At 43.8% G+C, this 21,115-nt stretch overlaps 1 protein-coding gene across 1 annotated transcript in view; it reads left to right on the top strand.

The window, feature by feature from the left end:
- Positions 1–21,115, top strand: part of LOC126545854 (5-oxoprolinase) — a 160,841-nt gene that overhangs the window by 116,938 nt on the left and 22,788 nt on the right. The window contains exons 27-28 of the mRNA XM_050193858.3: positions 13,576–13,725; positions 19,260–19,334. Coding sequence (XP_050049815.2) covers positions 13,576–13,725; positions 19,260–19,334 — 225 coding nt within the window. The remainder of the gene's footprint in view (positions 1–13,575; positions 13,726–19,259; positions 19,335–21,115) is intronic.

Here is a 21,115-nt window from a genome sequence, read left to right on the forward strand (position 1 = left end):
GTGAAAATGTGGCGAACAGACATGGCGTCCCAGTTGTGTTTTTGGCTCCTCAGAAACAAGCACAGCTCTGCGCCCGCGTCGCGAGCGAGAGTACGAGGAGCAGCTTCAGCAAAAAGCATGGCAAACAGTTTGTAAAGTGCTACACCAGTGTGCTATATGAAATACCATTGACCTGCGGGAAAACCTATGTGGGCCATACGGGTAGATGCATGAATGACCGCACAGCTGAACATGTGCGGTCACTGAAAGAAGAAAAAGGTGTGCATCTTTCGCAACATTGTGCAAGTTGCACTGTGTATGACTGGGCGGCAGAACATTCACCACGGAAACAATGCCTCTACTGCAAGAAGTGTGAACCATGGTTCCGAGAGATAAAGATTCTTGGCAGAAGCAGAGATACAATGGCACGTGAGGTTTTGGAAGCATTTCATATAAAGAAGAGAAGAAAAAACTGTGCTAGTGATACTTCTGTAACCCTATTTAAAAGCAAAATGTCATATCTTGAACGGTTTGGCAGATGATGCATTGTGGTCTTCATGTGGATGTCTGTGATTTTCCTTATATTTGCTGATTTTTCAGTGAATAAAGATAGATGAAGTTGGCATTTGTCCTGTGTCGTTCTCCCGCTCGTGATTGTCTTAGTTGGCGCTCTTCTTTCCTAGTTCAAAGCTATGGCTCCATTTGGGTGGGCAGAAAGGATCACCAAAAAAATCGTCAACATAACACTTTTACAGGACCTGCTGTGCTTAGATCATCCTGGAGGAGACTATCGTAGTGCGCCAACAATAAATCACTCATTATGGGCACAATGCGAGAGCCAATACATATCCCATTTTTCTGCACATAGAACTCTTCATTATGCAAGACAACAGTGGAGCTTAGGTAGACCTGCAGCAGATCCAGCAAATTGGCGACGTTGGTGCCAACAGTGTCCTGGAACCGGACTGCGCCTATTGCCTCAATGCCTTTGTGGCGACACACTCTGCACATATTTCCACGCAGCCTCTGCCTTGTTATCATCCAGCCCAGCGTAACATGGCTACACGCTGGACTGCGTTACCGATAAAACACAGCGCCACCACTGCATCACCCAAGGTATGCGTCACCGATGGTGGCTACAAAAACAGGCTGCCCGGCTGGAAAGAGTTGCTTTTTTCCTTCCGCTACCAAAACGAGCGTAGCGTTGGTATGCTCGTCCGCTGCCATCGCTAATCGAATAAACAGTTGTTACATTTTTATGTTGGGATTCGTCCTTCAGCAGACACGACATCCCACACCTTCTTGCACAATGGCAAAGAGGTCATCTTGAGGTAGGGAATAAAATAAATCTTTGATGTCCACCGATAAAGCCTGTGCTCTTTTGATGTTTGACTTCTTCAGGAACTGGACTACCTCTGTGGAATTGTGCACTAAGAACAGGTCTTTGATCGGCAGCTGCCTCAGACCTTGCAGGAGGTACAGCCCAAAGCACTTCTGCCAAGTACCCATTTCAGAGACAATGAGTCTGAAGGGGTTGCCCATCTTGTGAGTTTTAATGGTAAAAAAACATGGAAAGGCAAATTTCCGTGTAGTGCGTCATTGCACTAGACAACTTGTCTAGACCAGCTTCCTCACACTTTTCTACAGCAAAGTTCTTGGTCTTAGAAGGGTTGAACCCATCAGCAAATTTCGTATTTTCTTTGAGCACACAATCTGCAGAAAGGTGAAATTGTTGGGAGTGGCATACAACAAAGCCGCCTTCTTTGTCTGACATGAGCAACTTCAAGTCACTACTTCACAGCGATTCAATGATGCTTGATGCCTTGGGTTGACAGAGACCTGAGGTTCCCACTGGAAGTGCTTCAAACATTCCAGAACCACTCGCTCGCATTTGGGGGACGCATCTCTACTTACAGCAGTTCTGACAAGGGACAACGCCTTGACTTTGTGAACCTTAGGTGAACTGCAGAACTTAGGTCCCAACCTCACTGTATGTTGGGACCTAACTTCTAAGGAACTTAAGTTCCTTAAAAGTTAATCAGTTTGGATTGTATCTATATTGTGTATTCTACATTTGAATATTTTTATGTTTGTGATGCATGTTTAGCAAGAGTTGACTGGCAATGACTCCACCTTACTTTTCTTCCTTTCTCTCTTTCAGCCCGTTGCGAATAGTATACTGGGTGTTTCAGCGAAAACTTTCAAAATTTTTTAAAGCTTGCCTGTGGCAGATAGCACAATTCTAGTTCATGAGCTTTTCTACTTGAAAAGGCGTACATTACTCGCACAAAAAATTGAAATGCATAATCGACCAATTAACAAAAACAATAACTTTTACACTAATTATCTTATGGCCCATATTGCAATTTACAAATTCTAGCCGTAGAGTTCGCAAAGCGAATCCACTTGGAACGAATTCTCAGGGTGACGCCAGTTAATTAATTTTCTAACTTTGTGGAGAAATGCATTGGCATTCCAGACATTTTCTTAACAAAACGTCAGTTTATGTATTCAAGCACAAAAGTGACTGGCATATGGCATGCTATCTGGTGTCTGTCCACGTATGCACTTGTTAGCAGTCTTAATCAGTATTGCTGCTGCTGCTGGTGCTTGCACATGACTTATCGACACCTTCAAAAAGCCAGTCGTTCTCAGTGCCGTCCATAGCATTAGAAATGCCTCATATGTGGTCAGACATTTTCTTTCCATCGCAGGCAATCAGATTATGCTGTTGTGAAAGTGATCGGCTCAAAGAAGCAGAGGTGCACAGTGCCAGCAACACACAAACAGGAAAGAAAAATGGAATATCTTGTAAATATGTAGTACGCAAGACTGGGCTATATGAGATATTCTTTTTTGATATTTTGGGCCCAAGTTAAGAATGTCAAATTGGGTGTGTTTGAACATATTTATGATAGCAGGGCACAGTAAATGAATACACAGAAAGAGATAGATAGGACAAGCACTGAGGGCAGCACAACTGTCTCATCTGTCTCTTTCTCTGCCTTCGTTTACCATGCACTTCTATCATGGCCAGGTGAGGAGGTGGAGCCCTTTCCCGAGTGCGGTCTTTACTCAAGTATATACAATATGTGGTGCGAGGCATTTCCCAGTGAAAATGTGTCCAACATGGTTGTATGCTCTATGCTTGCAAATGGTTGCTAAACAAGAACGGTGTTCCTCACAAACACCAATGAAAGCTTTGCTCAAACCAATTCCCACAGTGCGTGAGGCCAGAAAATCAATAAACACTATAGGCACCAAAACATCATGATCTGAACATGTGTGTTTTAATTCTTGCAACACAAATAAGAAAGCAGTTTTTTTTTTGCATTGACGAAATGCATATATTGTAAAATGTTCTTGAGAGTCATCTCAATGCACTGCTTCAGATTATCGTGGCTAGTGTGTTCACATGCAAAAGCTTTATTTTTCACATAGTCTGAAAGAAACAAATCTAGGGGCAACATATGTAGCAGCCTTTGGAGGGCAGGTGATGGTTGTGCATTGTCTGATTCAGAAAGTTCGGGATGTCTTGATCAAGGAATTCCTGAGCTTAAAGGGCCCCTCACCAGGCCCCATAGCAAATTTTGGTTATACATTGGAAGTTGTTATGTATTCTCTAGGGAGCGTTCTTCCGTAAAAATTTTTCAAGTCTGCTCATAAATAGCCGAGATAGAAATATTTCAGTGCTGCGAACCCATGATTTCAGCAGGCGGGCTCCACTGCATAGCAAGACTCCCTCTCCACTCACCCGGTCTAGCCTTTGGAAGTGAAATTCCTTCCCTGCATTCTCCCATGCCGGACTTTGAGGATCGCGTGACGTATACGTCACGGGCCCCTCCTTCAGTTTTCTTTTTTCTTCTCGCTTTTTTATTTTTTTTCGGCGACCCGTATTTCTGCTGGCGGCATTGCGTGCGAGCTGTTATCGTTTCGCGCAGTGCATGATTTTGCGTGCTGTGCACAAAGGCACATGACTAGCGGTATAATTCAGTGCTACTCGAATATTGAGGCAGAACAAGTGGATCGCAGAGCATGATCACGCACTGGAACACGGTAGAAAATGGCATAGCTTTGGTACCTGCGCATGTGACCGCACGACCATGGGAACAAGCAGACGAAGTGGAAGTACATCTCTCTTGCTTCGGTGCGAAGTAAAGCAAACAACATGCAGACATTTCGTTTGTGTGTTTTATTATTTTTCTAAACTTCAATTCGTCAATTCAAGCAACAGATCACACAAATAACAGATGGTGCCTTGAATAATTCTCGAAGTCACGTGTCACCACGAGCGACGTCACAGTGCGGACACGTGTACATAGGCACAGGGACGTGAGTACATCATCCTCTGGTTTGGAGCACGGCGACTGCAAGAAGGAAAACGGCGTTTGGTTTGAGATTTCAGATCCTTCTGCGTGCGTAGCGATGTAATACTTTACAGACATGATCGTTATCACGCAATGTATGCTCTGCGCTTGTCAGCTCAAAATGGCCAGACCTGGTGAGGGGGCCCTTTAAGTGGAAGACCTTGGAGTCCAGGCAGCAGTTACACATCTTATCTATTTGTCCAAAAAGATTTAATTAAGGAAATTACAAGCTGGAGTGAAAAAATGTGGCACTCTATTGCTGTTGAAGCACATCCAAGTTTAAGTGCTTGCTGGGAGCTTTGACAAAAACTTTGACTATACACATTTTAATAAACACTGGGTGCATTTGTCCTTTGTTGAAGCTTCAGCAATTAAGTATGGACCAAGAATGTGACCCTGAAAAATTGCACATCACACATTAGCCACCCATCTCGTTTGGTGCGTGTGCTGGTGTAGCCTGTATAGGTTGGTATTGCACGAGTATGGGCATTGTGAAACTTCACACTTTACTTTCTACAAGACCGGTCCCGATCAATCAAAATAGCACTGTGCAAAAATCTTGGCATTTCTAAAAGTCATTTGCTGTCATTTCTTGATGCAAGCATACATGGTATAGATGGTGTTTGTACCATGCAACAGCCTTCCAGGTTAAACTTGTGGTTGTTTCAGAGCCCTAGCCATCCCTATTACTCTTGCTTGAGGATTAATGCTGGCAGATGCTAAGATAGCAGTGTCAAAGTCCTCACTTTTGTTGTACGGTGGGTTACTTTTTTTCTGAGTCTGAACTCACCTGGCGAAACAAAAGCAATTGAAGACAGTCCTGAATGTGACATGCACAGGCATACAGTAATCTGGATGTTTGGCAGCATGCTGTGGCAAATGTCTTCTACGTCCTCATGAGCCCTCATGTAGAAGGCCATGTTGTTTACCTTTTCATGAAAGCTGGCGTTGGGCCTGTGTAGTTATTCCAGCAATGAAAGGGTTACCCCGTTGATTAATAGCTTAGCAGAGCAGCGCTTTTTCATGTTCTAAGGTCTTCAATTCACTGGGGTGAGCCTGGAAGTAAGTTGATGTGCTTGCAATCTTAGGGCAAATAATTGTTATACATGAAAGGAAGACATCATTTAGGCTACTGTGCCAAGCAAAGCTTGCAGTGAAGGGAGCAATTTTTTGAATAGTGATAATTTCCAGTAAATAATGATTTGTAAATGCAACCAGAAAAGAACACTTATGGTTTAAGTTGTAGCTGTGGGTTTCTGTTTAGGTTGTGATGATCGGTAAAAGGTTTGTCAAAGCATATTTTTCTGAGGGACATGCACAAAGCTGGCAATAATGTAAAAAAATTTTTTTTCATTATTAAAAACAGTTAAATAAAGCAGATGTTTATGTTTGTGAAATAGAAACAGGTGAACATCGCTGCACACCATCTTTGGCTTTTCCTTTCCACATGGTTGTCGGCTTTTGCCAAGCTCCCAGTCTGTTTTTTTTGTGGAAAAATGTGAGATTTTCTTGCACTGTAGGACTTTGGAAATGTCTTTTGCTCAGTTTCAAATGCTAATATCAAATTGCTTCCTAGAAAGCTTGAAGAGCATCTTGCTGCTCCCCCACTGATCCGATCCATTTGTGAGCATCTCTACGTTGCACTGGTGCCCAGGAACATGCATCCCGAATACAACAGAGGCCGCCGACGCGCTTGCGCGGAAGCATTACATAAGCAGTACTCTAACTCTCACGACATGAAGTACACAGACGCAGCCAGGTACAGGGACAGAGACGCCCACACTGTCAGCGTCATGGACTACATCCTCCCTGAGATCCAGTGCATTGACCACGATACAGTGCATTGACACCTCAGGAGCTGAAGAGGCAGCCATAGCCATAGCCATGGTCGCAGACCCCCGAAGAAAACACATACTAATGATAATAATAGACTTGCACAAAGCACTTCGTAACTACACTACTGGTAGAATTTCGCGAATGGTGATCTCCATTTTAAAGACCTCTGCCCTTCCTGAAATGGCCACAATAGTATGGACACCCGCACATTACTCTCTCGCTGTGAAGAGAGAGAGAGAGAGAAACATCTTTAATGAGCATAAGGATGGCGTGATTTGCAGGATTCCCTCTGATGACCTGTATGCTATCTTCATCCTTCTTGGTGCTATGCTGCCGGGCCGCAAGAAGCTCTGACTTCTGAGGCGAGCAGACAAGTCCGCTCTCCTTTGCATATTTGTTTACCTTGTCCATTGCGAATTGCAGGGTGTCTTGTAGGCCCCCGAGCGAGTCCGTACCCGTCCATAGGGTCACATCATCTGCGTATAGTGCATGGTGTAGGTTGGGTTTACTCACCGCTACCCCGGGAGACCCAGGAGTGCAATGTTAAAGAGAAGTGGGGAGAGAACTGAGCCTTGGGGAGTGCCTCTGCCTCCAAGTGTGATGGGGTCAGAGGCTGTATTGCCATTCTTGAGTATGGCTGTGCGATGAGATAGAAAATCAGCAACATAATTGTACATTCTCACCCCGCATCCTGTGTTGTTGAGATTCCAAAGGATCGCCTTGTGGGCCATGTTGTCAAAATGCCCCCTTCAGGTCTAGCACGAGAATGGCCCGTGGTAAGTGGTGTGTGACAAGGACGAGGATCTCCTCTTCAATTGAATTAGCACGTCCTGTGTCCCGAGATGTCATCTAAAGCCAAACATGGTGTCCAGCATTTGCTGGGTTTCGTCGAGGTGTTGTTGGAGGTGTTTGAGTAATATCCTTTCTATGACCTTGTCTATACTTGATGTGAAGGATATCGGCCACAGGTGCATGTGTGTCCTCTTCTTGAACAAAAGAAGTGTACTGCCAGTCCTCGTGATAGACCTCAATGGAAAACCACTATCTGTAAGCCTTGAAGATAAATTCTTAGGTATCATTTTAGACTACAAGTTAACTTTTCTCCCACACCTGAAGTATCTGAAAACAAAGCGCCTGAAGGCTATGAATTTGCTGAAGCTCTTGTCACGCACGTCATGGGGAAGCACCAGGAGATGCCTCCTTAGCTTATACAAAAGCCTTATCCCAGGCCTGGTCCCAGATCCTTGTGTAGAACTGGGCGGACAACAAATTCCTGTCAACAAAGAACACAAATTCCTAGGTATTATTCTTGACTCCAGGCTCACTTTCATTCCTCACTTAAAACATCTGAAAGAAAAATGTCTTAGAACAATGAACTTACTTAAAATACTATCCCACACAACGTGGGGTAGCGACAGACAGTGTTTATTGAATATTTACAGGAGCCTAGTTCGATCACGGTTAGATTATGGTGCCGCAGTATACCACTCTGCCGCACCGAGCGCGCTTAAGATGTTAGATCCCGTACACCATCTGGGTATCCGTCTGGCCACTGGCGCATTTAGGACAAGCCCTGTTGAAAGTTTATATGTAGAGTCGGATGAGTGGCCACTCCATCTTCAGCGAACCAACATCAGCTTAACGTATTTTCTCAAGGTTCGCTCTAATAAGGAACATCCGTGTTTCACAACCATTAAGGACTTCACGTATGAAACACTTTTTAATAACAGACCCTCTATGAGACTTCCTTTCTCACTGCGTGCAAGAGAACTTAGCAAGGAAATGGATGTCCCAACTCTCGAACAACGCCTAATGCCTCCAGCTAAGCTAGTACCGCCCTGGGAGTGGCAGCTGATAGAGTGTGACGCATCCTTTGTAGAGGTCACTAAACATGCGCCAGAGACAGATATCAAAATGCATTTCTTGGAGCTCCAGTACAAGTACTCGTGCACAGAGTTTTACACAGACGCTTCTAAGTCGCATGCCGGGGTGTCCTACGCAGCCATTGGTCCATCCTTCTCGGAATCCGGTGTACTGCACCCTGAAACAAGTATATTTACAGCTGAGGCCCATGCACTATTGTCGGCTGTGAAACATATCAGAAAATCAAATATTCAAAAAACAATTTTATTTACAGACTCCCTAAGCGTCGTGAAAGCCTTGAAGTCACACTGTAAACACAGAAACCCCGTAATTACTGAGCTCTATGCCATTCTCTGTAGAGCGTATATGTCTAACCAGCATGTCATTGTATGCTGGGTGCCTGGACATAGGGGCATCGAGGGTAACGTTCTAGCAGACCAGATGGCCACATCAATTTCATTGCATACAGTTAATCCTACCGCTTCGGTCCCTGTCACAGACCTGAAGCCTTTTTTAAGAAGGAAACTGCGAAACCACTGGCAACGTAAGTGGGACGCAGAAGTAAACAACAAACTGCACGTGATAAAGCCACAATTAGGTTCTTGGCCCTCCGTAACAAAAGCACGGCGAACAGATGTCCTATTCTGTCGCCTCAGAATAGGACACACATTTGGCACACATAACTTTTTACTCACTGAAAATGATCCTCCAACCTGCGGTAGATGCGGGGAGAGGCTGACCGTCCTCCACGTCCTCCTGGAGTTTCGGGCAGCCGAATCTGAGAGAAAGAAACATTTTCCCCTAGCATACCGGCAGCAGATCCCCCTTCATCCAGTAATGTTACTCGGCCCAGAACCGCTATTTGACACCAACGCAGTCCTAAGTTATCTGAAAGATGTTGTGTTTCATGTTTTTAGCCCCACATGTTCGTAGCGTCTCCTCTCTTCAGAGGATGGCGCTGTAATAATTATTTTGAATAGCACATGCCTCTAGGCCCTTGTGGTTCAAGGGCTCTGGCGAGGCAGCAGTGCTCCAAGTAATTTTACCATCTTATATATTTTATATTTTGCATCATCCTTCTACGATGGATTTTAATTTTCATAGTACTCGTCATTAATCATCGCCATAATTTTATAGCACATAGATTTTACGCACTTTACAGCGACTATTTTTAGGCCAATTTACAGCCAAGTCACATCTTCGTCACAGAACTCATCATTCCACCGCGAAATCACTAACACTGTCTTGGCGCTCTTTGGCCATATCTGGCCCTTGCGCCACTAAACCACATACATTCATTCATTCAAAAGCCTTATACGGTCATGCCTTTACTACAGAGCCTTAGGTTATCACCCTGCAACACCTATTGCCTTAAAGATGTTAGACCCCATTCACTATCTCGGTATCTGATTTGCTACAGGTACCTTCAGGACAAACCCTGTAGAAAGCCTGTATGCTGAGTAGGATGAATGGTCCCTGCAAAGAGCATATTTAAGTCTATCTTACTCCCTGAAGGTAAAGGCAGATGTAGAACACCCATGCCATACCACTATAAGCGACATATTGGCTGCCAGGCTTTATCGAAACTGTGTTTCGAATCATTGGCTGAAGAAACAAGCATGCTACTTCAAGAGAATATCCTAATGACTCCCATTCAGCTTACACCGCTTTGGAAGTGGCAGACTGTTGAGTGCGTTGTCTCTTTTATATAGATTTCTAAGCGTGCAGCTGAGCCTTGTATACGTTGGCACTTCCTCGAACCTCATGCAAAGTACTCATGTGCAAAATTTTACACGAATGCTTCCAGATCTCTTACTGGTGTTGCTTATGCAGCTTTGGGACCGTCTTTTTTAGTGTTCAGCACACTAAATCCGCATACAAGTATTTTCACAGCGAAGCATACGCAATCCTTTCGGCAGTTAAGCACATAAAGCTAATGTATCTAGCAAGAGCAATTGTGTTCAGACTCATTGAGCATCGTCAGAGCTCTAATGAATCTATGAAAACACAAGAATTCATTTTTTAACTAACTGTACAGCTTGTTATGCTCAGCTTATATGGGCAAGCAAGTGATCATAGTATGCTGCCTTTTTTTTGTAATATATCTTTTATACTACCTTTTATTCCCCTTAACCCCTTTCTCCAGCACAGGATAGCCAGCCGGTCTGAGAACTGGCTAACCTCCCTGTCTTTCCATCTATTTCTCCTCCTCCTCCTCCATAGTATGCTGGGCACCTAGACGTAGAGGCATAAAAGGCAATTTAGCTGTAGACGAAAGTGCCACGTCAGTAATTTTTGAATATACAGACACAAACATAGCTATACCTCCCGCAAACCTAAAGCCTTTACTGTGCCACGAGTTGCATCATCATCATCATCATCATCATCATCAGCTTGGTTACGCCCACTGCAGGGCAAAAGCCTCTCCCATGCTTCTCCAACTACCCCGCTCATGTGCTAGCTGTGGCCATGTTGTCCCTGCAAACTTCTTAATCTCATCCGCCCACCTAACTTTGTGCCGCCCCCTGCTACGCTTCCCTTCCCTTGGAATCCAGTCCGTAACCCTTAATGACCATCAATTATCTTCCCTCCTCATTACATGTCCTGACCATATCCCTTTCTTTTTCTTGATTTCAACTAAGATGTCATTAACTCGCATTTGTTCCCTCATTTTCTTATCCCTTAACGTGACACCCATAATTCTTCTTTCCATACCTTGTTGCGTCGTCCTAAATTTAAGTAGAACCTTTTTCGTAAGCCTCCAGGTTTCGGCCCCATAGGCGAGTACTGGTAAGACACAGCTGTTATACACTTTTCTTTTGAGGGATAATGGCAACCTGCTGTTCATGATCTGAGAATGCCTGCCAAACGCACCCCAGCCCATTCTTATTCTTCTGATTATTTCAGTCTCATGATCCAGATCCGCAGTCACTACCTGCCCTAAGTAGATGTATTCCCTTACTACTTCCAGTGCCTCGCTACCTATCGTAAACTGCTATTCTCTTCCGAGACTGTTAAACATTAGTTTTCTGCAGATTAATTTTCAGACCAACCCTTCTGCTTTGCCTGTCCAGGTCAGTGAGCATGCATTGCAATTGGTCCCCTGAGTTACTAAGCAAGGCAATATCATCAGCGAATCACAAGTTACTAAGGTATTCTACATTAAATCTTATCCCCAACTCTTCCCAATCCAGGTCTCTGAATACCTCCTGTAATAAGCTATGTACCTATGATCAAATCAAGAATAGGGAAATGGCTATCAGAAAAAACAAGATACAAGGAAGTGCTTCTTTCCAGACTAAGGATAGGACATACCTAAGGAACACACTCTTACCGTCTTACTGGCAGTGATCCCCTGACATGTGATAGGTGTTGCGACAATCTTACAGTCCTCTATGTTCTTATCGAGTGTCCTGAATTAGAAGCCCAACGTAAAATTACTTTTATCCCACATATCATGGGCACATCCCTTGACTTCAAGGACCTCTTGAGGCACTAATGCTACTGCATACGTTTTATTGTCATCGCTTCTTAACGGAACTTTTATGCTCATAGCCTGAATCATTATTCGTCATTATTTTAATACTCATATATTTTACGCAATTTACAGTGAATTGTTTTTAGGCCCTTATACAGCCACGGTACATCTAGCATTTGCAACTCACTGCCCACTCCATTTATAATACATTGAGAAACCATCACCATATGTCATGTCGCTGTTTGGCCATATCTGACCCTTGTACCAATAAAAACCACATATTATTATCGACTGCAGGTGGTCAATGGGCAGGGACTTGCCTGGTTTGGGGATGAAGCATACTTCGGTTGTTTTCCATTGTTGCGGTAGCTTGCTTGATGTCCAAAAGTCATTGAAGCGTCTTTAGGACCTGATCTTCGAGGTTTGCCAAGAGTCTGTAAGTAACCTTGTTGGGCCCGGGGGCACTGCTGGAAACCTGAGGGGCCACACCTCGGCTCGAGCGCACGCTCACCAAGCCTCACAGCAAGACAACCATGACGAGGAGAGTTCGGAACCGATCCCAAAACAATTTCACGCCATACTTCAACACTACAGACTATAGCGCAGGAAATAACCCCTACTGCACAACTCCCTCATGCGTGCCGAAACAGACTATATCATGCCATGTACCCCACAGAATATCCACAACAATGTCGAGATTGCAATGCTCCGGCTATGCTCTACCATGCTGCTTGGGCGTACCAGCTCGTGAGTGCCAATCCTACAATCCCACACCTCACCACACAATAGTCGGAAGCCTCACTGTCTAGCATCAACTCATGCGACCAGCTTGAGCCTGCTGGGTGGCTGTGCCTCATGGGGTCCTGCACTCCACCCACGTCCAGGACCTGTCAAAGGACCCTGAGATTTCCTTTTATTTTAATAAATGTTGTCTCTCTCTCTTTCTCCTAGAAAGCTACAGAATTCACATTGTTGGTGGCTACATGGGGGTTTTAATTAAAGGTTAATTTGTATTTTTAGTTGAATAGGTGAAATATTAGTGCCGTATCTCGGACTATAAGTCACACTCCTCACTTTATCTGAGTTTATAAGAAAAAAATTGGTGTATAAGTTGCACTGGTGTATAAGACGCAGCTACCTTAACTCAGTCGACATGATGAAACGTGATTATGCAAGCTTGTATACACATCGCAAAATGCCATACTTACCCATTTTGGGCACTAAATATTTATAAACAAGATCAGGGAAGTCACGCTGGCTGCCACGATGCTGCCTACATGGTGAGCCTAAGGAACTAACATGTCGCCACTGTCACTGCTCTGTTAATAAAAGATTCGATTTCTTTCAGAATGTTGCTGCGCATGGTTTCTTATTGTACTTGTGAACTAAAGAAATGCTCATAATGGTTGCTCCAGCGTGCACATTTTTATGCACATATAAGTCGCACTGTTGTATAAAACGCACCGCCGAAAATTTTAGAAAAAAAACCGCAACTTGTAGTCTGGAAAATACAGTTTATCTTGCTAGTTATCTGGCTCCTAGCGCTCATTTAAAGCTGATAGTGAAACAGTCTTCTTAGTTCTCATTCATTGCCCGCAGAAATTTTGACAGTCGTGGAAAAATTGTAAAGCAACTTCAGCACATTCTATAGAAACACGACACAGTATTTTGCTAATTGAAGAAATTTAGTAATTGTATAATTGCTGTGAAAATAGTTAAATTATTTGGAATTTTATCAGCTTTAATAATCTCTGAAATTCAGTAAGAGCATTAAATTACTGCAATTTCTACATTTCGAATACTGAGCTAGTGGAACTTGTGATGTTCTCAGCTTTAGCTGTGTATAAGAGTTTTTGGTTTGTCATTTATCATGGAGATTTCAATTGTAAGGCTGGTTGGGAAGGGGGAGGTGGGGGGGGGGGGGGGGTATTCTTTAACAAGGCTTAGATTGAGAGCCTTTACCTTTGTACATCACCTCTCAAGTGCTTGATGCTATTCAATCACTGCGTTATTTTTCTTCAGAAGTACATTAACCACAATTTCATTGTGCAGGGTTGCCTGGCACCTGTAAAAGTAGTGCTGCCCCGGAATTCACTGCTCAACCCTTCTGCAGATGCAGCAGTTGTTGGAGGCAATGTGCTGACTTCACAAAGAGTTGTAGATGTTGTCTTTCATGCCTTCAACACATGTGCTGCATCGCAGGCAAGTTCAGCCTTCCTTTTCTCGTCATTTATTTTGTGTGTTGCTTGTTATGTTAGTCAATTTCACCTTAGATTGAGAACAGAACTACAGATCAACCGCATCTAATTATCACAGTCATGAAGGTTACTATAATCAATGTTAAAAGTGTGCCACTTTGTTGCTGTTAAACATTTGAAAATATTATTGTGTCAGATTCCGTTAGCAAATTTTGCCACAAAAATGTTCAGTTGTGCCTCATTATTATGGACCACTTGGATTACAGACAATTTCTGGAAGCACCAAACTTTTCCAATACCTTTGTGCCTTGTTAATAAGAAAACTCACTGTCCAGACAATCAGTAGGGTGAAAAAAAGCACAAAGCTTTACACAAGGCCATGCATTTTTGTCTTTGTAGTATAGACATTGTTGGTATGGACAGGACATCTAAATGAAAGGAGCTGAAAGCCCCTCACACACTGGTGGTGAGATGCATGTGGCGTGCCCCTGATGGCATGACCATGCTGGCCAGTGTCTTTTCTTTTGTGACTCTAACATGATCGCTCCAGTGCTCACTTGCTTTCTGAAACATATGCATTTTCTGAGATGAAGACTAGGCCTGCTATGTCTCTCAGCTGCTCTACTGGCTTTTTGAGCACAGAAATCAGTGGATACAGACAGCTTTTCCTCTTACGTTCGATAGTGTTGTCAACAAGCTGCAGCTCTGCCTGCTGCACTCCTGTTCAATTTACTTCTTGTGACACTTCTGTTAGATGCACTTTATTTGAGTGAAAGCTTTGTTTCAGCAATTTAGCAATTGTATAATTGCTGTTTGCCGCTAAACACCTGATTAGCGGTATAAGTCAGGGCCATAATCACGAGCACAGGGGCAGGAGTGAGATGGTGAAAGAGCATGACTGCGGTGCTGAAACATGGTAGAAAATGACAGTTTTGTTCTCTGTGTACGTGACTACACGACATGGAAACAAACAAAAGAAGCGGAAGTACAGCTAAACCTTGATATAACGAAGTCGGTAAAATAGGCAATTTGCTTCGGTTTATCAAAATTTCATTGTATTGAAGTTCAATCTTTTATGCAAATAAGTACTGTCGCCGATCGATTTTTCTTGCACTGAAAGGGGCCACAGAATTTTCCGAATTATCGGGGCAATCGAAAAAAACGAACTTGAATGAGAAAACAATTCATTTCGATATATTTGGGAGTCAGTGGCGAATGAAACTGTTTCACGTCACGTACGTCAACGATATCTTCACATCGGCGGTACAAATTAAGCAAAGCCTAGCCATGCTTTCGCGTGCACTCCACTTCTGTGGATGATAGCATCACCCACACTGGGACGACGCTATCAGGAAAAGTGCCAGCAGCAGGGAGCGAATGCTTCGTCTGCCTCTCGCTCCAACTAGTTACCGAAACTAGAGATTACGCAACGTCCAATACTAAATGCGCTGGAAGACAGCTTACATAGTGCCACGTTGTCTCGGCACGCCCAGTCTTTGCAGAGGGTGCAGATTACTTCTAAATCAGGGTACACGGCTGCATATGCGCTCGGCTGCGCTTACAGCTGTGCATGGCTACAGCCAGGACGCGCACCAGAAATCGACCTGCACGCCAACTTAACCCCCACACCGCCACCTCCTCCCCCATTCCACCTCCTTGCTCATGCCCCTCCCCCTCTTTCCCTTTGCTCGCGCGGGTAGGCAGCACTCGTGAAACCACCATCTCTCTTGTCTTAAACCATCTCACTTGCACTTAAAGCACACAGTGCGCGGGGCGCGATAGGATCTTATCGCACTTGGACTTTATACGTCATCATGATGCGGCTTCACTTTGGCAGTCGCTCTTGTCGCGCGGCATGCACTTTTAGAGGTGCATTTGCAAGCAGCCGCTTCTAAATCAATCATTTGACCATCTGCATCCGCAGAAATTTCATTTATTATCTTGGCATTCCTTTGCGGCGGCAGTGAAATTTTGTTATATTGAAATCGCATAGAAACACACTTCGTCATATTGAGGTTCTAAATACATGGTGTTCTATGGGCAAGAGGTTATGAAAAGTTAGGTACCTTGTTATATTGAGAATTTTGTTCTATTGATTTTTGTTATATTGAGGTTTAACTGTACGTAGACACTCCTGAGACATGCTTTTGCCATTGTCAGTGGCACTGCTGCTGTTGTCACCGTACTGCCCAGTGTGTGGTAGCGCATGCGCGACCTGTGCGGTCTGTTATTGGTGATTGAAGTGACCAGATGTCAGCACTTGCCAATGCCAACAAGGAAAAAGCCGGCTTTATTGTCTTGGGGCGTTGTTTTTATGCCTCCAGATCGCAGGGTATGGGGAAGGGAACATGGTGAGGGGAAAGTGGTAGCCACCAGATATTCCGTGATAGCCGCCGCACGCAGCATGCGCGCTGGCATCAGAACAATCTTCTCCCCCTCCCTCTCTAAGGGGAGAACCGCTGGGGAGGCCTTTGGATCCGAGTGGACCTCCTCAGAAGTGGAGTGGCATCTAGGGGCAGTAGGCGTGTAGGTGCAGGCGAACCTGCTGCAGCTGGGTCCTCTGGTTTTGGACGGCCCATGGTGCTTTTCGACCGGATATTGATGGAACACTGGACTGGTGAATTGTCCAATGAGCTGTCCAGAAGTAGCACCTTGACTTGGTCCAAGTGACGGCACATGATCTCCCCCGCAGCGCCGTCTGCCATTGCTATCCGGGCGCCTTGTGTTTCCCGGATCGTGGCCGGCGTCCAGGGCTCTCCTTGTTCAAAGTTACGTACCCACACTGGATCGCCTGTCTGCAAGAAGCCGTGCATATGACTATAGCAGGGGTTATGTTCAACCAGAGCAAGAGGTACCACAGCGTTGTCTAATCTAGAACACGGCTGGCACCCCAACAGCCGCATTGCAGATGTTTCTCCGGAGGCCAACGTGGTCCTTTGGTAACTATGCGGGATCCTTGCCAAACGGGTTTGTAATGACCCTTGCCGGTTTTTCTTCAATCCCTGCTTTACGGTTTGCACAGCCCGTTCCGCCAATCCATTTGACTTCGGGTGATACAATGCGGTGCACAAGTGTATGATGTTATTCAGCCGCAGGAAGTCAGCAAACTCTTTCCCCGTGAACTGAGGACTGTTATCTGACATGATGGTTTCCGGTATGCCAAATGTGCTGAATGTGGTGTGCAAGGCCTCGATGGTTGAGCATGCTGTGGTGCTTTTCCTGGGCACAACTTCAATCCACTTAGTATGAGCATCTACCAATATCAGCAACATGCACCCTTCAACAGGACCGGCGAAATCTATGTGCACCCTCGACCAATGCCGACCCGTTTCCAGTCAGGGCATCTCATCCTGTCTAGGCCGCATAGGAGCTGCTTGCACGCAAACGTGACAACATTTTACGAGCCGCTCTATGTCAGCATCAATCCGCGGGGACCAAAACAGTGAGCGGGCTAGTGCTTTCATTGGCCCGATTCCTTGATGCATGTCGTGCAACACATGTAGCATCGCTGTTCTTGCCTCGATGGGCATCACCACCCGATGGCCACAGTATAAGAGTCCGTGACTAACAATCAACACGTCTCTTCTGTTAAAGAATACTTTTAAAGGCTCGTCTTGTCTCGCCATGTGCCACGGCCAACCTTCCTGTACCCATTTTCGCACCTCGCTTAAATCTCTGCCCTTTGAAATCAAGGCCGCTAGCTGTTTGGCTGAAATCACCCCATCGTTGAGGCTGTCCGTGAGAAGGACGTACTCACAACCGTTGCAATCTTCAGATTCACTGGGGAGTGTCGATGTGGTTACTGGAATCCGCCTGAGTGCATTGGTTGGAACGTTGGCCTTGCCATCCTTGTGCTGGATGTTGTAGCTGAAGGCGCTAAGAGCAGGGCCCAGCGCTGGATCCAACCCGCAGCCACGGCAGGGACAGGCTTGTCGGGATGGAAGAGGCCCACGAGTGGTTTGCGGTCTGTTATCAAGATGAAAACTCTGCTGAGCCGAGTTTTCCAAATAAGCATGAAATGTGAGCACACCAACCACCAATGTGATTCACCTGCTCTAACTGTGAATAGTTACGCTCCACTTGGGTGATTATGTGGGAGCGGAAGCCAACGGGCATAATACTCCCTAGCCCACATTGTGTGACACCATCGCGCTGATTCCGACTGGTGGTGCATCGCACTCGAGAATTAGTGGCTTGTCACCATCAAAGTGAGCTAGCCAGTCAGCTTCCTTGAGCCTCGTCTTTACCTCGTCAAAGGCTGCCTGCTGTGGGCGGCCCCAGCGCCATTTGACATTTGTGCGGAGAAGCTCATACAGGGGTGCCATCACTGAGGATACGTTTTTAAAGGGCCCCTCACCAGGCCCCATAGCAAATTTTGGTCATACGCTGCAAGTTGTTATGTGTCCTCTGAAAAATTTTTCAGATCGGCTCATTAATAGCCAAGATAAAAATATTTCAGTGCCACAATCCCATGATTTCAGCAGGGTTTGCGGCAGTACTTTTGATTAAATGCCAAGTGGACTGTTTCAAAAATTTGTGCTCTATGGGATTGATGACATGTCATTCAGTTTGGAAGAAAATGGAAAGTTGAAGCAAAGGCTGTGCTTTTCATGAACATTGCTACAACTGAATGTAATTGCATCATATGGCCTGATAAACTCTATTAATCTAAATTCTATGATAAGTTGAACAGTTTGGGAGCCTCCGCTCAGTATCAGTTCTGTCAACTGTTTGCTTTTGGTACTGCAACCACAAGAGTATCAGCAACTCACGAGTGTTAGTTTTTCATACTGTAAATAATAGCATTCTTAAATATTTTGAAGTTTTAATATTGACTAAATGATCCTTGTCAATTTTTTCATGTGCTTCTAAATATATTTGTCCTCACCCAAATTCAGTAGAAAAAGATTAGCAATAAGCCTGAGATCAAAACCAACCATCAACATGCTGAGAATAGCTGGGATTGTCGTACAGCTTCCACTCTCATAGCTTTTGATGCAGTTGTATTGCAATAAGTTGTCCCCGAAGTTAGAGACACAAGAACCCAGGGACACTGGCATCATAATCTGCCACTGCGACTCTCCCGTTTTGAGTTTATTGTGCACATAGGACCAGAAACACAATTTTCCACCTCACAGTGGTATAAGCAGTAAGGTTAGCTGAATTTCTGAGCAGGCAAGTTAACTTACGCAAACTTATGTTCCGTTTTCTGAAATTAAAGGAGTTATGGAATGTTGTGTTACATCGATCAGAAGGAACAGTATGTAAACAGACAGTTTATTTACATACTTTTACAGTGAAGTATGACTATAAAGGAAATATTGCTTAAAACTGGAAAGATACATTTAAAATGAGTAAGCAGCTACAAAGTATATTTATTTAAGTTTCTACATTGCTGTTGTTTTATGCCACAAATTTTGGCAAATTTTATGGTGATACCACAATTTGTCATTAAGCTCAAAGTCGGCAATTCTGTTCAGTGACTTTACATTAGGCGCTTGTGTGCATCACAAAACATGTTTTTCCATTTGTCTTCAGGGTTGCATGAACAACATAACGTTTGGAGATGATACTCTTGGCTATTATGAAACCATTGGAGGAGGTGCTGGCGCTGTGAGTTTGCCTCATGTTTTATCATTTATCAGAATTTTGTTGTATACATAACTTATCACAACTTAAATATACCACGTGACCTATTATAATCGAAACAGATTTTAAGAGAGAAAAAAAAAACGGGGTTTAGCCTACACGATGATGCTTTCTTCACTTTTTGTTCTTTCAGCACAGCAGACACTAGATGGTCAAAAAACCTTCACAGTCAGTTCACTAATTAACTAAGGTTTGTTAATTAAATTCTTAATTACTGGTTTTAATGCCAAAGCTGCAATGGAGGTATCTGTTGTTGAAATATTTGTCGGCAGAAGTTCACCTTTTTTCACTTTGGTACTGAAACTAAGTGCACGAAACACACAGAAAGAACGACCCATGCGATACTTCCCACCTCATTTGGCGTCTTTACGTCAACGGGTTGACCACCTGTGCACGCCTGTTATCTTATCTTGCGAAGAAACTTTCTCAGCAACCTACCGTCGCCTGCAGTACAAATGTGTGACAACGAATTGGATGCCTCAGCAGGTCCTCGCAGCGAACTGCATTACATCATGAAAGTGTCGTGAATAATGTGGGTGGTGCTTCCAGCGCTGTTTGCATTCCTAGTTTCAGTATCGGAGCAAAAAAGGGCGAATATTTGTCGATGAATATCCCAACAATGGATGGCATGTTTAAGACCAAGTAAATTGCTTTTGTCTCCTGTGGCATCCTCCTCCAATACTACCATGGCAACTTTGGTGTTAAAACCAGTAATTAGGAATCAATTGGCCAGTCTTAGTTAAGTAGTGAATGAACTGGGACGGCTTTTCGACCATCTAGTGTCTGCCATGTTGAAAGAATGAATATGGAAGGAGGCATCATCACATCGCTTAAATCCTTGTTTAAAAAAATATGTTTCCATTAAAATAGATTTTTAGGTTAAATAGATACACAGTGTGTATGTGGTTACTGTATAAGTCAACAAGTAATAATACAGTGTTATGTGCATTTAAAATATTGCTAATTGACTTTGTAACTAAGCATCTTAGTACACACATTTTAATTGCAGAATAAAGCCAAGATGTGCTTAAGGCATGTAGACTTACTAGGAACCCAGAGATTAGCACGAGTTTTGACATATCCATCTACAAACATGCACCTAATGCATAGGCGTATCCCTTATTTCCCAAGTAAGCATTTCATATGCATATGAATACAGAATATTAATGTATATTGCAACACATTTTGTTGATGGATATTTTCAAACTGGGTGTAATCTAAGGATTCCTACTAAATCACATCTTGGGTGATGATTGGGTTCATTTCTGCAATTGCGGCACATGTCTAATTAATTAATATGTTGATAGTTGATTAGTTACTTCAATGATTAATCAGTTATGACATTGTTTTTTTTAAATATCTGCCACTGCTATCAATCTTAGCCAGTAATAATTGTTGTCTTGTCTTGAATCTTTTATCTTTAGTGGTTAGAGAGAGAGGTCACTGAAACAACTGGTATTTTTCTCAAGCAATTCCCAAAGATGTGCTTGAAAAAAATACCAGTTTCCTATTGGACTACTTGCACAAAACAAATCTGTTTGTGTATCTGTAACCCAACATTTAGTATGCTGAAGGCAAGCTACTGGGAAAGAAAAAAGAAAGAAAGAAAGAAAGAAAAAAAAAAAAGAATCCAAGGACTGACAGCACAATATTGCTTGCTGGATTAATCAGTTGAAGAGAAGTTTGTTAGTGGCATAAACTTTAAGGGACCCTGAGAGAGAGAGAGAAAGAGACAGAGAGAGAGA

The sequence above is a fragment of the Dermacentor andersoni genome, chromosome 1, assembly GCF_023375885.2.
Source record: "Dermacentor andersoni chromosome 1, qqDerAnde1_hic_scaffold, whole genome shotgun sequence".
In the NCBI taxonomy this organism is placed as follows: domain Eukaryota; kingdom Metazoa; phylum Arthropoda; class Arachnida; order Ixodida; family Ixodidae; genus Dermacentor; species Dermacentor andersoni.